This window comes from Salmo salar, chromosome 05 (assembly GCF_965601325.2).
Source record: "Salmo salar chromosome 05, fSalSal1, whole genome shotgun sequence".
NCBI lineage: Eukaryota > Metazoa > Chordata > Actinopteri > Salmoniformes > Salmonidae > Salmo > Salmo salar.
The window spans coordinates 58,546,648-58,563,985 of record NC_138295.1 but is presented as its reverse complement, the minus strand read 5'-3'; the positions used below and the strand labels follow the sequence as shown (position 1 = coordinate 58,563,985).

The 17,338-nt window shown below is 43.2% G+C and overlaps 1 protein-coding gene across 1 annotated transcript in view; it reads right to left on the bottom strand.

The window, feature by feature from the left end:
• Positions 1 to 17,338, bottom strand: part of LOC106605193 (thrombospondin type-1 domain-containing protein 7A) — a 99,298-nt gene that overhangs the window by 20,200 nt on the left and 61,760 nt on the right. The window contains exons 9-14 of the mRNA XM_082975307.1: positions 14,913 to 15,171; positions 10,993 to 11,108; positions 8,179 to 8,314; positions 7,007 to 7,110; positions 5,408 to 5,602; positions 4,723 to 4,989 (exon numbers count right to left, since the gene is read on the bottom strand). Of these exons, the coding sequence (XP_082831433.1) occupies positions 4,723 to 4,989; positions 5,408 to 5,602; positions 7,007 to 7,110; positions 8,179 to 8,314; positions 10,993 to 11,108; positions 14,913 to 15,171 (1,077 nt within the window). The remainder of the gene's footprint in view (positions 1 to 4,722; positions 4,990 to 5,407; positions 5,603 to 7,006; positions 7,111 to 8,178; positions 8,315 to 10,992; positions 11,109 to 14,912; positions 15,172 to 17,338) is intronic.

Sequence of the window (17,338 nt, the reverse complement as noted above, 5' to 3'; positions counted from 1 at the left end):
TATGAGCAAAATTATCCTATTTACACTTCGTAGTAAATTTTGGCACTAGAACAAATTTTATTTGTTAACAAACTAATATCGACGCCACATAGGCTATTTTCTACCAGAGAAGTTGTTTATTGCCTTCAATTTCTCTTTAAGCCAGCCAAATTAACTGAAATCCTCCCTTATGCCATGTAGTTCATGGACCCTCACAAATGTGTTCATCCCCTATACGTCTACATGAACCCCCTGCTACAGTCCTGTTCCTACAGTGCCAATTCCAATCAGTGGAATTAGAACCAGAGTTAAACATACAGAGAATGTCTATATACACTGCTCAAAAAAATAAAGGGAACACTAAAATAACACATCCTAGATCTGAATGAATGAAATAATCTTATTAAATACTTTTATCTTTACATAGTTGAATGTGCTGACAACAAAATCACACAAAAATAATCAATGGAAATCCAATGTATCAACCCATGGAGGTCTGGATTTGAAGTCACACTCAAAATTAAAGTGGAAAACCACACTACAGGCTGATCCAACTTTGATGTAATGTCATTAAAACAAGTCAAAATGAGGCTCAGTAGTGTGTGTGGCCTCCACGTGCCTGTATGACCTCCCTACAACGCCTGGGCATGCTCCTGATGAGGTGGCGGATGGTCTCCTGAGGGATCTCCTCCCAGACCTGGACTAAAGCATCCGCCAACTCCTGGACAGTCTGTGGTGCAACGTGGCGTTGGTGGAAGGAGCGAGACATGATGTCCCAGATGTGCTCAATTGGATTCAGGTCTGGGGAACGGGCGGGCCAGTCCATAGCATCAATGCCTTCCTCTTGCAGGAACTGCTGACACACTCCAGCCACATGAGGTCTAGCATTGTCTTGCATTAGGAGGAACCCAGGGCCATCTGCACCAGCATATGGTCTCACAAGGGGTCTGAGGATCTCATCTCGGTACCTAATGGCAGTCAGGCTACCTCTGGCGAGCACATGGAGGGCTGTGCGGCCCCCCAAAGAAATGCCACCCCACACCATGACTGACCCACCGCCAAACCGGTCATGCTGGAGGATGTTGCAGGCAGCAGAACGTTCTCCACGGCGTCTCCAGACTGTCACGTCTGTCACATGTGCTCAGTGTGAACCTGCTTTCATCTGTGAAGAGCACAGGGCGCCAGTGGCGAATTTGCCAATCTTGGTGTTCTCTGGCAAATGCCAAACGTCCTGCACGGTGTTGGGCTGTAAGCACAACCCCCACCTGTGGACGTCGGGCCCTCATACCACCCTCATGGAGTCTGTTTCTGACCGTTTGAGCAGACACATGCACATTTGTGGCCTGCCGGAGGTCATTTTGCAGGGCTCTGGCAGTGCTCCTCCTTGCACAAAGGCAGAGGTAGCGGTCCTGCTGCTGGGTTGTTGCCCTCCTACGGCCTCCTCCACGTCTCCTGATGTACTGGCCTGTCTCCTGGTAGCGCCTCCATGCTCTGGACACTACGCTGACAGACACAGCAAACCTTCTTGCCACAGCTCGCATTGATGTGCCATCCTGGATGAGCTGCACTACCTGAGCCACTTGTGTGGGTTGTAGACTCCATCTCATGCTACCACTAGAGTGAAAGCACCGCCAGCATTCAAAAGTGACCAAAACATCAGCCAGGAAGCATAGGAACTGAGAAGTGGTCTGTGGTTACCACCTGCAGAACCACTCCTTTATTGGGGGTGTCTTGCTAATTGCCTATAATTTCCACCTGTTGTCTATTCCATTTGCACAACAGCATGTGAAATGTATTGTCAATCAGTGTCGCGTCCTAAGTGGACAGTTTGATTTCACAGAAGTGTGATTGACTTGGAGTTACATTGTGTTGTTTAAGTGTTCCATTTATTTTTTTGAGCAGTATATGTCTGATTAGTACTACAGCTACAGTGTAAAGACAGTTTCAAACCAAAACACATTTTGATGTATAGTTGTCCGCTGTGTGTATGCAGGGGTGTGGTGGAGTGGGAGGATACGAAGTGGGAGAAACACTGCATATTGTATCACATTTCTTGAGGGATGCATAGAAAGGATGTGTTGCTATTTAATCAGAACTTTTCTGTTCCACAGCACAGCTTAGCTTTAGCACAACCCATTGCGTTCACCAGATTTTTTTTTGCTGCATCATTTCAGCAGTTTGGAAGTGTCCCAATCATCTCTTAATACCATGGCAGCCCCTCCTCCTCCCACTACATTAGCTAACCCTAATCCTCAACAGCACTCTCCTGCTCGTGTAGAGAAGTTCACTAGCCCTTACTAATATGTCGGCCCCCGATCGCCTCCAACTAAACCACATCACCACCACAACCTCACACACTGCGGTTACTGGTCCTTACCAACATGTCCGCCTAACTACAAGCCTTCACCAGCGCAGATTCCCACAGTGACCTCATTCCCTCTTAACCACCCATTTCCTGTCAAGCAAGGCCAAGCCTCTCAGAGCCATCCCCATAGTATATAATCATAGAAAAGGTCATGGCCGAGTTACAAAGTACAGAATCCATACTAGGAACGTTGTCAAGGTGAGGCGTGAGGTCTAAGGAGGAGGAATGGCAAGGTTCCTAAATTGGATTCTGTACACACGGTCACTAGTCAGTATCCCAACCAACACCTTTTAACCCACCATGGAGACTTGAACAATTCACATGTGAAACATTAACCCCCAAAAATTGGGGAAACTCCATAGACTCCAACAAATCAGCAATAGATGAACTTGTTACGTCAAAGCATCACCAATTGAGTCCAAGACTTTAAAAAAGGTGAACACTAAAAGGACTGTGTATGTCGTCGCTGTGAGCAACACAGCCTTTTAGTGTTAATCCTCGCCTCTATTGATATCTGGGGGGAATAGAGATAACTACATTTGATGATCTCTATCACAGCCTGGGGAAATATGTCACCATACACACAGTGATGGAGAGGACAATGTTTCCTCTTCTATTAATATTAACCCTGATAATGGGAGGAAGATAGAGGGAGAGAGAGAGCAAGAGATATAGAGAGAGAAAAAGAGAGAGGGAGATGACCACTGTGACTGACCCAAACGTAAGGAAAGCTTTGACTATGCACAGACTCAGTGAGCAAGGCCTTGCTACTGAGAAAGGCTGGCTCGCCAGAGAAGACAGACTATGTGCACACTGCCCACAAAATGAGGTGGAAACTGAGCTGTACTTCCTAACCTCCTGCCCAATGTATGACCATATTAGAGACACATGTTTCCCTCAGATTACACAGATCCACAAAGAATTCGAAAACAAACCAGATTTTGATAAACTCCCATATCTATTGGATGAAATACCACAGTGTGCCATCACAGCAGCAATATTTGTGACCTGCAGCCACAAGAAAAGGTCAACCAGTGAAGAACAAACCCCACTGTAAATACAACCCATATTTATGCTTATTTATTTTCCCTTTTGTACTTTAACCATTTGTACATCACTATAACACTGTATATATACATAATATGACATTTGAAATGTCTTTATTCTTTTGGAACTTCTGTCAGTGTAATGTTTACTGTTAATTTTTATTGTTTATTTCACTTTTGTATATTATCTACTTCACTTGCTATGGCAATGTTAACATATGTTTCCCATGCCAATAAGGCCCCTTGAATTGGGTTGAATTGAGAGAGGGAGAGAGGGAGAAAGAGAGAGCAAGAGAGAGAAAGAGAGAGGGAGAGAGAGAGAGTCAGAGAGAGAAACAGAGAGAGGGAGAGAGATAGGGAAGTGATATTGGATGTATTACGACACATACTGTAATGAGACGATACGTGTAATCTCACATTATTCTAGAACACTATCAATAATTCCTTCCATAATAATATACAGTATACCTTGTCCCACAAACACACACATATTTTCTTTCCTAATACGTCCCAAAGTTGGGCTCCAGTCATACCCACACCCAGGCTTACTAATGTGCAACTGAATCTCTGAGTCGTAGCTTAGGCTCTGTTCAGAAATGCATGACACTGATATGTTCATTTCTACATCTCGCTCTGCGCTACGGCTTATATCAGTGTATGTCTTCAAAAATTCAACTTTTCTAAAAGCAATTTGTCTGCACGTGTCAAATTAGAGATGGTATCGAGTGTTCCTTTGCGCTTCATGTTTTAAGAACATGGAGATAAGAGCGATTCAGATAAGAAAAGTTCAGACAAGAACGTTAGAGAAATGAAATCATGTCAAATTCAGTTTGAAAAAAAATTCGGTTTCAAAAATAATAATATTCATGAGAGTCAGAGAACTTTGAAAGTGGTGAAACAACTTCAATTCTAATACAGATATTGTAACGTTTTGTACACGCAGTGCTTACTGAATCACTGAAATCATCACGGAAGAGAAACCTAACAACCCAGTCGACCCACATCCCCTCCCTTGGCGTCAAACCAAGCACTGTAGCTGTGATTTGGGGAAGATTTGGTGCTGACAGTCATTATCAGAGATCAGGGGTCATGGTTAACGGGAGCAATGCATGATGCCATTAGGTCGCACTCTCTCTGTGTGTGTATTAGTATGTGAGTATTAGTGTGTGTATTAGTGTGTGTATTAGTGTGTCTGTATTAGTGTGTGTATATTAGTGTGTGTGTATTAGTGTGTGAGGGGCTCAGGGGGGATTATGGCTAGTCAACTTCCCCCTGGGGGGTACACACAAACACACACACACACAACCCACACCCCCAACAACTCCAGCCCACCGTGGCTGTTGCATCGTGAGGTCTCCACCAGTCTGTTGTCCTGGTCGTAACACACCATGGCCTGGTAGCGGTAACCCTGGCCACACTCCTTGACGTTCCCCTGGACCTTCATGCCCAGGAGGCTCTCCACCCGGTCTCCCCCGGCCAGGATGCAGTCGGACCAGTTGCCCACGGGCTGGGCGTTGTACTTGTCACAAGGGCAGTACTGGGTCTCGCTCAGAGGGTACATCTGGGTGTTCTTACACTTGTCCTTCTTCTTGCTTCTCCCTGGGGCGGAGAGAGGATAGGGGTTAGTAGGTATGAAGGTTGTGTTTGTGTGTGTCTGCCTGCCTGCCTGTCTGTCATGTGTAATTTAAAAGCCGAACTCCATCCTGTCACTAGGCATTAATATGCATCATTATGTTCTCATTGAGTAACATGTAAATATTCCACATCCAGATTAATTGGACCAGACCTCGTTAAAATTCTCAGGCTGCTCCCCAGAACAAGAGACTTGATCTAATAGTTGCTAATAGCATCTATGCTGCACTCTAGCAGGCTACATGCTACTTACCCTTCTCGCAAGGTCATAGCGTAAACTGAATCAGTCATGCTGCTTATAAGCTATAGAACTTCCTTAATGGACTGCCACTGTGCAAAGGTGCGATACTGCCAAAAGTCCACACATTTTGTTACTATTCCTCACCTACAAGTAACCTCTTCCTGGTTCGGACCCCCACACAGTCAGCTGTGCAGGACGAGAACTTGGACCAGTTGGTGAACTGGCAATCGTCCTGGCATGGGAGCTGGCACCGCTGAGTGATGGGGGGCATGGTGTTGGCAAACTTCAGACACTCTCCAATGTCTGCCTGCACTCCGTCCAGCTGGCGACAGGACACGGCTGTGGGGGGAAATCAAAGGCACAGTGTCCCTTAGAGGGTTGGTGGCCATTTTGTCTGGGTCACAGAGATTTAGCAGGAATGGAGACATTGATTGGTTCGGTAGGGTTGCAGAAAAGGTGTACTATGTAATACAGGGTGGTTGTCAGTTGAACACAGCCTCAGGCAGCCAGTTTGTTTATACTGCCAGTATAAACAACTCAGAAGGAAGAGTTATGGTAAAATATAAATAACAATCAATACAGGTCGATGTTAATATGTCAAATATGTTGTGTTTTGATTAAAAGGACATTACTGGAGATATTGCAATATGTGCTTTTCGTTATGCTGTAGACACTCAAGATAAGATTATTTTTCTACCCCAAAGTAACCTACAAGCAGAGTTCTGCTCAAACTCCCTTGGGCCTCTGGTGACTCTATACCTTTGGATTGCTGTACTCTGTTGATATGTGTGGGGTTGTTTGTGGTGGCATGTGTGTTGACAGTGAGTGTGACTGGCGGTCAGGAGTGTTCCAGGTCCCTCCAGGTACACCGCAGTGAGACGCTGTGAGAAGCTGTGAGACGCCCCTGGGGTAAAGAGGCACTATGTCTCAGCATGTCTCAGAGTATGACAAACAGTGACCTGGATTCTTTAGAGCCCAGGGATGTTAACGTCTACTATCACAGGCTATGAGAGTCAGCCCAACGCTACAGGAGGATTGTGGACGTCAGATCATTTGTATCAAGAAAAGGAAATTGTAACGTGTCTCTTTCCATTTATGCACATTAGCACAACATTGCCACTGATAATAGTTCTCCATTGAAGCTATACAACAATGGAATTATTATGTGACCTGAAAGAAAAAAAAAAACTTTTACAATACTTTGTAGTACAGCTTCTTTTATCTACAGTAGGCGAGCCGTTCCTGTACGCAGATAAAAAGTATGCTTCGATATGCTGTCGTATGGTGTTTGCTTACAATTGAAACATATTTACAGGTTGTAGTTAGCCAGAGGGGGAATGTAGCAGTTCTCCCAAATGGAGCTGTGATTAAACCTGCATGAAAAGAGCCTAAGGTACCTGGGTACTAGGAAACACCAACTGTCTCAAGCAAGGTGGATGCCTAGTCATGAACACATTGACATCCTAAATTCACTGAGGGGTGACAAATGGGGTCCTCAGTGCTGTGGGGAGTGTCAACCCCAGTTCACGTCTTCGTCTAAAGAGGGGAATTTGACAAATGGGCTTAAGAAGCACAATTTGCCTCTCCTAACCTTGCCAAATCCATCTGTTTTCTCCTGGCTGAGATTCAGAGGCCACAAAGAATGTCATTTTCATTGTGGATGTTTAAATTGGATAGAAGAGAAAGTAATAGAAGGGGATTTGTGAAGGAAAAAAAAGAGACGGTTAAAGGATGTCCTTTCACCTCTTGTTTGAAGACCTGGTCCACATGTCTCCTGAGCCCCTGGGCTGTCCTCCCTGATGTACCATGGCACCAATTGACACCTTCTCCATTTGTGTGACTTCCACCTGCAACAGAGGAAGTATTGTGATGATGATGATTGTGATAATGATAGTGATATTGAACGTGATTATGATCATCAAGTCAATGTCAACATAATCATTAAAATCATCATATTCAACATGAACATTATCAGCAGACAGTGGAGGTAATTAGTGTATAATACCAATACACTTTATGAGTAAGAGTTGCTAACGATAGTAGCAATAGTATCACCATTGGTGTAATCATATCCATGTACAGTGACTTCCGAAAGTATTCATACCCCTTGACTTATTCCCATATTGTTGTGTTAGATCCTGAATTCAGAATAGAGTAAATCATTTTTTCTCTCACACACATCTGCACACAATACCCCATAATGACAAAGTGAAAACATATTTGTAGACATTTTTTATACATTTAATGAAAATGAAATGACAGCAATATCTCATTGACGTAAGTATTCACACCCCAATACATGTCAGAATGACCTTAGAAAGCGATTACAGATGTGAGTCTTTCTGGGTAAGTCTCTAAGAGCTTTGGACACCTGGATTGTACAATATTTGCACATGATTCTTTTTAAAATATCCAAGCTCTGTCAAGTTGGTTGTTGATCATTGCTAGACAGCAATTTTCAAGTCTTGCCATAGATTTTCTAGCCGATTTAAGTCAAAACTGTAACTTGGCCACTAAGGAACATTCCATGTTGTCTTGGTAAGCAACTCCAGTGTACATTTGACCTTGTGTTTTCGGTTAATGTCTTCTTGCTGGGTCCATGGAACTTATTATGTGACTTGTTAAGCACGTTTTTACACATGAACTTATTTAGGCTTGCCATAACAAAGGGGTTGAATACTTATTGACTCAAGACATTTTAGCTTTTCATTTTCTATTAATTTGTAAAAATGTCTAAAAACATAATTCCACGTTGACATTAGGGGGTATTGTGTGTAGATCAGTGACGCACAGTCTAAATGTAATCAATTTTAAAATTCAGGCTGTAAAACAACAAAATATGGGAAAAGTCAAGGGGTGTGAATATGTTCTGAAAGCACTGTATAACTGTCAGTACTCTTGGTACTGTGCTGTACCTGTAACCAGGGCAGACTTTAGGAGCCTCACAGTCTTTCTCCTCCTCCAGCACCTCAGGACAGTCTTGGCCCCCGTTGGCTGGCAGCTGGAGGATGACGCGCTTTCTTGACTGCTTCTTCTTCTGAATGTTACCAGCTGCCAAACCAAATGGAGTACACGGAGCGTTACTTTAATTCTATATTATAATTACATTTTCAAACACCGGAAATGTGTCACAGTCCCAAAACCTGTCTGGCTCAGTGTTGGACGGTCTGTCACAGTGTACACCTCTCTCACTCATAGAGAGTGAAGTAGAGCTAGGGCTAGTTCACAAGGTTATGCGACTTTCCCCCTCACTGCGGCGCTAGATAGAACTTAGTGGAATAACGCAGATCTGTGAAAAAAGAATCTATGTTCTTTCACAGAGAACAAGCTTTATTCGGGAAGCCCATTCGATTGTGAGATAAATTTGGGTCATGGGATCACAATTCTTACCTTTTCTAAGATCTCTGCCAAGCAGGGAGGAAAAATCTACCCAGGACTTACTGCACATGCAACAACACATGCACGAGGGAACTCCTCATAAACACTACACTCTCACCGGCAGTTTTGTAAATACATTAGGACATCATCCTTTTACTATATTGTCAGAAGCATCATCAGACCTTGGTAGTAGCCTATTTCATATCTCTCTCTCAATGCATTTCTCTGGAAACCAAGCAGACGCTTGAGAAACATGGATAAATGTCTAATTCTGATGTGAGACTGTGAGAGCTGGTAGCTTTTATGAGCTCGGGAAATGTAGCAAACTTTCCCCCACCTTTTAGATAAGAAAATATCCGTCTACCATCCATCCAAATCAAATAATTACAGGTGTCCGCCTTTGTCTTTCTAAACGTTCACTCACGTAGCCTATTCCATGATATGGGATAATCCAAAGAGCAACACAGCAGCTGTTGATTGCCGGTGATCATCATTCATCACATAGCCTTTGCTATATCTAATCAACACCCAATTTTCAAAGAGTATGGTATTTGATGCAAACATATAAAAATACTTTTGCATTTGATTAAATCATATCACATTCTCTTGTTCACTCAAGGAAGGCAATTTGGCCCTGGCTTGCAAACGAAATATGCAATTTCGCTGTCATTTCAGAACGTAGATTATTTTTGTAGATTTGCGTTATTCCACAAAGTTCTATCTAGCGCTGCAGTGAGGGGGAGGGTCGCATAACCTTGTGACCTAGCCCTAGCTCTACTTCACTCTCCCTGATTGAGAGAGGCGTACACTGTGACAGACAGTCCAACACTGAGCCAGACAGGTTTAGGTACTTTGACAAATTTCAGAAATTTGCCGTTGTTCGCTTTTAAATTACTTTGAGACATTCCATGTCAAACTGACATATTCAGGGCAGAGTGGGCGAATGTTGACTGCTTTATAGTTGCAGTAAAATCAACATAGTCGTCAAGTCCAAATCTAATGATGAAGCAACATCAACAAGATGGATGCTTTCTCCACGATCAGCGGTATTCCCAATAGACACACCCGTTGAATAAATACAATTAAGAACTATAACGTTCTGCCAGAGCTCTGACTATAGACCAGTGGCTCTCAATCCTGGTCCTGGGGACCCAAATGGGTGCACATTTTTGTTTTTGCCCTAGCACTACACACCTGATCAAAATAATCAACTCATAATCAGGCTTGGATGAATTGAATCCGGTGTGTCGTGCTAGGGCAAAAACAAAAACGTGCACCCCTTTGGGTCCCCAGGACCAGGATTTGAGAACCACTGATCTAGACTGATTAAGATGTAGTTTTATGGTCCAGGACTGGCGAATCATATTATATGAGTGCATTACAGGCTCTGTGTATCCCTGACCTTTAGTTTCAACCAGTGTGGGTAGGAGGCGGGTCATCCTATACAGCAGGAGAACATCAGCACTTCTATCAAAATATACGACTGCGACTGTGTGTGGCGAGGGCCAAAGATTTATGCTCTCATGACAAATAAAGAGGTCATCAAAATCTGAACGATGATGATTTCATCCCATAAATCAATGTAATGTATTCAACAATGTCCTCCAGCTGTGGCCATGGCTGTCTGACAAAGGTGACCTGGTCTGAAGGCGTTTTTTATTACAGCATGAAAACAACAATAACAACAGCATGGCACCCTGTCACTTGTAGCCACAGGCTAGTATGTTTTCTGGGTTGCACTAAATTAGGTCATCTTAAGGTCATCCTACATGTCAATCTGTCAAATGAAATATCCGTAATGAAACGAGAGTAATACAATTTAAGGAAACTGTAATGAGTCATTTACATTGCATGCATCACCCAATTGGTGCCAGTTTCCTTATTCGTCCCAGTTTTACATTGGTTTATAATATAAATGATCTCCAAATGATGCTTCATGATAACAGCTGACATGCATAATATTCAGCCGAGCAGTTGGATAAGCAAGACATTCCTTTTAGGAGAGCATTTTTGGTCCATAGTTCTTAGTTCCCAAGAGACTTACAATGAACAGGTACAGATGTATGATATTAATTTGAGCCAGTTTGCTACAGCAGGAAAATAATCCTGCAGCAACAGAAAATGTGAATTATTATTATGTGAATTATAATTAATTGACATTTTTTGTAGGGGTTGATATGTTTTTCGTAATGGAAAATGAAGTCTGAAATTTCTGTGGAAATTATAAACTTTCGAAGCCTTTTTAAGCCTCAAATACACCACATAGCAGGTACGTTCTCCTGCAACAGGGCGAATAGGGTTGTTATTTGTGTGCATGTCTTTGCACAGTAGCTTGAATTCTTCTTTCATACCTGCATCACAGGTGGGAGAGCACTGGGACCAGTCGCTGAAAGGGGTGAGGATGCAGTCCTTCTTACAGGGCATTCGACAGGGCCGCACTGTACCTGGACGAGGACTCTCAGGACATCTACATGGTAAACATACACACACGACTGGTAACACATGCAAACATATAGCTGGTAACACACAGACGCAGGCTTCTCACTTTGGCTGCAGGAATTCAAATGACTCATCCGATTGGCCAAGAGCCATGGAGCTATCGAGGGACAGTGGTAGATTCTTGGCTTAGAAGATAGACCTCTCAGAAAGTACGGTAACCTGCTTGGCTTCCTACTATGTTGTTTTTTTTGTTGGAAAACCACTTGGCTTTTACAGAGAGAAATCCAGTGTTTTCTGAAGCACAAACTAGGACCACAGGAAGCAACTGTCTGTTAAGAAGTCCTATGTTTTATGTCCATGTCAATCTATGGTACCACTGACAGATAAGGAAAGAGAAGATCACCTTATGTTTAATGTAGGGCAATGTAAACATTACCTACGGTATACGGCTTTGGCAGCCTTTGTTAATATTCATTCCTCTTAAATGGAGAATCTGCATTTAATTCTTCCAGGCTAAATTCAGTTCACTATAGATAAGACCCTCCATGAGAATCCTTCCCGTTTTAAATTGATTCTATTACTGGACGATAATCCATTAGATCGCTGGGATTGTGGTTGGAGCTGGTCTTCATATTTAACGGACAAAGGGTTATATGTAATCTTCAGCCTATCGTTAGTTATAAGTACCTCTGATCCCCAGTGAATGGCCACTGGATGAAGATAAACGGGGGAAAATTGTCGGTCTAAAAGACATCAAGTAATCAGATTTTTCGGAACATGGGCTCTCCTGGGGCTTTTTAAGTGATGTTCCGGCTTTATTTCCTCATCCTGTTGCTGAGATAGCTTAGATAGCCTAGCTAGCGCTGATCATCTGGCTCAGATTTACACACTGGGAGTAGGAGCACTGTCTTTCTTCTGCGGTTGCTCCACTTGTTAGCACCGTGTCGTCAGGGAGAAATAGGGTGCCTCACGCACAATGTAATAATGCAGGAGGCAGCCATGCGAAGAGAGGAGAGATTTATGTTTAATACCAATAGAGAGAGAGAGCTAAATCCCTCTTTAGTGAGACAAATCCTCTGGCACGTTCGTACACTGTTTCGACACTCCAAAGCAGTGCTCAGGGACGGAGAACAGAGAGCTGCTGATGATGATAAATATGGGTCAGGCTTGGATCAAATCAGTTTCTTATTTCCTCTTTAGGTTTGAAGAGTTTACCCAGATGAACTGCATTAACAACAGGTGTAAAGGTCATGGGAACAACCTGTTTAAGGACAAGCTACTTGAAAGACTTCAAAAGAGAAGCCTACAGGTAGGCAATCATCTAGGCAAAACAATAAAAGATGAGACACAGCAACATGACCCAGATTGAGCTGAGCATTAAGCACCTCACTACACCTCACAGAACTAATGCTGGATGCCTTCCAGCAGACAGAAACATCCCAACTGTTCCTTTTCAGCTTTAACGACGTTCCAGACGAAACACAGTCAAATACGAGACACAGCAACATGACCCAGATTGAGTGGTTGACCCGAGCACTTAACTACCTCGCATAACTAACGCTGAACTAACGCTGAACTAACGCTGAACTAATGCTCCAGCAGACAGAAACATTCCTACTGTTCTCTTTTGAATTGTATTTTAGGCCAGGTGTAACGATAGGCGTTATGCGAATTTGGATGCTAAAAATGTAATTACATTCTCATTGAAAAGACAAAAGACCCGGCCGTTGATGGCCAGACCACAAAACCGACGCCACAGAAACTCAGTCTTCACTGCTATTGAAGTACGCAGACTTTTCGACTAGTCATTAGATTATCCAATTAAAGCATCCTCTGGTTTTAGCCGACTTGTTTTCCCTGCTAGTGTTATCGAGTCTTAATGATCTTTAAACGTAATGATTTGTGGTGAGGCAAGAAACACAACATTTACTCTGAGTCTGTCCCACAGCACATCATTAAGGAGAGTCTGCTAGGGTAATGTCACTGTTCTGCTATTTGCTATTATCGCTTCAATAATCTGTTCGGCAAGAGATTCTTCAAAACGAGCATACTGTGTGGTTGAACAGAGAGCGAAGAAACATAGCAACCCACAACATTTTAAGAGACTGCAAAAGCGCACAAAGCCTGGCACAAAATGATAAGCACTAATTAAATTCAGTATTAAAAAGTACAACAGCAAATAAAACATCATTTGTTTCATATTCGGGGAGAAAACAGCTCCGGCTTTGGGTACGTTTCTTTGGCCTCTGTCTCGACAGCTTTCAACCATCTGTCACTGTCATCCACAGGGACTAAACACAGTTGTCGTTAGGACACATTCGCGTAATTGATTACGACTGTCAAACGCTATCACAATTATTCATCCCAACTCCTTTTCCGACAGTCCAAGTAAGAATCAGTAGCGTCATACAAACGTATCGAATGTCAATCCCCATGCAAATTGTCACAATCAATAAACCAAGATGTTTTAGTTCCATATCCCACTGCAGTACTCTGTATATAGACTGATAGAAGCGTATGCCTGAGGGAGTGACATATTTGTCGCCGAGAGTCTCTCTTCTCTATTGGGCTTTGACAGTGTGTGTGGTGACACTGTGTGAGGTTCACTGCCTCGGGGTGTGTGAAGATAGCTCTGAGCCCTCTGTGAGTGAGCTGGAGCACATCTGCATACACACCAGCGAGGCAGACGTGTGTTGTTTGCTCCGCCGGGTTCCCGGGGGAGCACTAATCAAACCTACCTGCCAAGTAGGATGGTGGGAAGAGAAGACACAGGTGGAAAAACAACAACTAGAGACCATGTCAAGTCACAATGCAGCGCACTGAGTGCAGGCAGGGTGAAACCACCTCTACACTGAAGCTAGATAGCTGGTGGGCTTAGTGGTTCAGTTTCGAGATGAGTCCACACCATCTCTCCCAAGCAAATGGAAAAGATTGGCACCAATTGGACATGGACGCACCCTGACATAAGACCACTTTTGAAGTCTTACAATGACTGACAAATATTGATTTTAGAATGAACTATCCCTTCACAACAAAGGACTTAAAGACAAAGCACTGAGAGAAGGCACTTTTGGAGCTTTGCCAGCTTTAGCGGTCTTAACCTAATCCACCATGACAGGGGGCAGCCTCTTTAAGAGCAACAGTGGCTTGAAAGAATGCAAAACATGCAGCAAAGTTATTTCATAACAAAGGCAAAATACCGTGGCCTTAAAAGGATATGGACTCCATCGCAAAGCCTATAATGGCCCAGCACCTTGGACTGGGAGGTTTTATCCTGCCAGGTGAAAGTTACTTCAGGACCTTGGATAGCAGATCCGTAAACCGTAGACTTACGGTTAAGATTTCTGGATCTTAAATACAGCAGGTTAATTCGTTAAATAAACATAACATCCCACCTAGATAAGCCTAGCAAAGCAAATCGGCACCCCATGCAAGAGCACAACTTTAGGCTAACTGTAAAGTAAACTTATTGATGCATTTTGAGGCTGCGGTGTATGTTCTGCATTGCAAACCATAGACATCCTGCATCTCTCGTCTTGTGGTGATTTAATTGCCTTAAAGAATCAAAGCCACTTAATTACTGTCATTATCATCAGTGGGAAATTACACTGGCCTAAATGAACACGGTTAATTAGCCTGTTTGGGACGGCACATATATTTATTTATCTGGGTTTGCCTGTGGAGTAGAGATAGGGCTTGAGAGCTGCTCTTCATACTGTATGACTTCTTGTCATACCTTTCTAACTAACTTTCTAACTCTCTCTCTCACACACACACACACAGACACACACACTCACGCACGTGCACACACCTAGGGCCTAAATGTTCTTACTTCTTGGGCGGCACCTGTCCCACGTTGACCCGGACACAGATGACCTTGCGTGTCTGCATGCCCTGGGAGCAGGGGCCCTGCCCACTGGTGTTGGGGCCGGCAGCAGACCTGGGGCCAGTGGTGGTGTTGAGGGCTGAGGCTGAGGGGTCTTCAGTACAGGGGCCCCAGGGGCCAGTCTGCCAGTGGTACACCGTACATGCATGCTCGTTGCAGTTACGCACCTCCTGCAGGGAACTGCTGTTGGGGCACATGCCACCACCTAGGAACATGCACGCACACATGCACACGCACAAACAAACGCACACACATAGAAAGGGCAAGCTGATGAGTTACTTGATAGAGGTTCGGCATCGTGCACAACGACAGTGCAACATGTAAAAAGCAATAAGTTCAAATTCTCTACCACACCACACACATATACAGGGTAGTCCCAATGTCATCAGTTAGGGAGGCTCTGGCTTATACATGAAGCCCTCATTAAATAATGACAGATTCTGCCATAACAAAGTCTGAAAGATTCAGCCAATTACTGATAGTGACAGTCCATGATGGTGTTGAAAGGCTTGACCTCCCCCGGTGATTGACAATGTATTTTAATCCTCCAGCCCACTTTGAGGCTCAGACGATTCATCTCCTCCTACTGCTAGTTGCAAGTCTGATTACCAGCCCACTTCTCCACCTCCACCAACACATCCAACATCACTCTGTCCCTTCCTCACCTCTCTCTCTCTCTATCTCTCTCTCGCTCTCTCTCACGCGCTCTCTCTCTCTCTCTTCTGTCTGTCAGTCACTCTCTCTCTCATCTCTGCTCAGTGGAGGCAGGTGGGTTGATTCAGAGCCCTTAGTGCTTCAGAGTAATTGCAGACACTTACAGGTTTGGGCAGTGATGAAGGGGCATTGTGGGACTGTAAGTCCTCCACACCTGCAACATCCTGAGATGAAAACCAACCTATTCCATAATGAGCAGCAGTGGTGTTGTTCACAGGCCGGACTATGTGGAATGCCAACTCAGACTAATCTAAACCTGATGGCAAATGAACAGACCTCCTCCTCCTTCCTTTCTGCTGACTAACCATGTCGGTTTGCTGGATCTGCCAATAGTGTAAACTAACCAGACAAATAAGCCACAGATGGTGCCCAGACTGACCTAGAAAAGTGGTTTGGGTTGGGCAGAGGTAAAGGTCTACGTCGATTCTACAGGGAGTTGTAGTGGATGATTTATGAATGGTGAAGCAACATCAGTCCAGTCTTATTGTGACAAGTGGGATCGCTTTACTGCTACTCAACGGATGCGGCTCATAGAATATGGGTTCATTCATGTTTGCGGTATGAATTTCATCACTTTTCTGACTTATTCATAAAATGTACTCGGAAAGACATCCATAATGTATTGGGTGTCTGAGCTAGCACGGTTACATTTAGTATGCGGATTATGACATACTGGATTGGGATCACCTAACAGACGGCACACTTGCCTGCTAAAATATCTATCTTTTGGGAGGTATTCTTCGAGAGTAAAAGGAAAAAAAAAATATTGAAGTAGCATACATAATGATGTGAAGACTTTCCACATTGGTGGGGAAGAACACCAATCAGAAAAACTTTAAAGGGCCAATATGCAGTTTCTGTATCCATTTTTGGACTTATAAATGATTGATATGTACCGACTAGAAGAATATAACTTAAAAAATGCCTAATAAACTTAGTTTAACTGTCGTACCCCATCAGAACCTAAATTCTAAGCTTGTTTTACTCCAATGTTTATAAACAAAGTCAATGTAAACAAACACTGTACAGCCTCAAAACAGGTTTACAACCATCATTTTGATATAATGGATAATCAATCCTTGCATCCATAGCTCTGTCTATACATTTTAGAGTGGTTACATTTCTCCAGCCTCATCCTGCAGCGTTTTACTGAAACAGTAACGGGGAGTACACTTTTCTATTGTTTCAACAATGATTTGCCCCTTTAAATCATCTACCCAACTCTCTACGCTTACGATATCTACTACTCATCACCTGCTACTACTACTACTGTTACTACTACTACTACTACTGCTGCTACTACTACTACTACTACTACTACTACTACTACTACTACTACTACTACTACTACTACTACTACTACTACTACTACTACTACTAATAATAATTTTTAAGATAAAAATAGAATGTACCAAAAAGCTTTGGAAACTTTGGCACCCTTGAAAGACCTTTAGAAAACATTGATATAGAATGTTAAAATTCTCAAATCAAGATATGAGAATGTGTAAATACATTTGAAGAATTAGTTATACTTACTTACAACAACAAAACCAAAAGCAACTACTTATTTCACTACATCTAGTGTTACAAGGATTTTAAATCAAACCTATGGTGCCCAAAGGCTGTCGAGGTATACAGTTGAAGTCGGAAGTTTACAT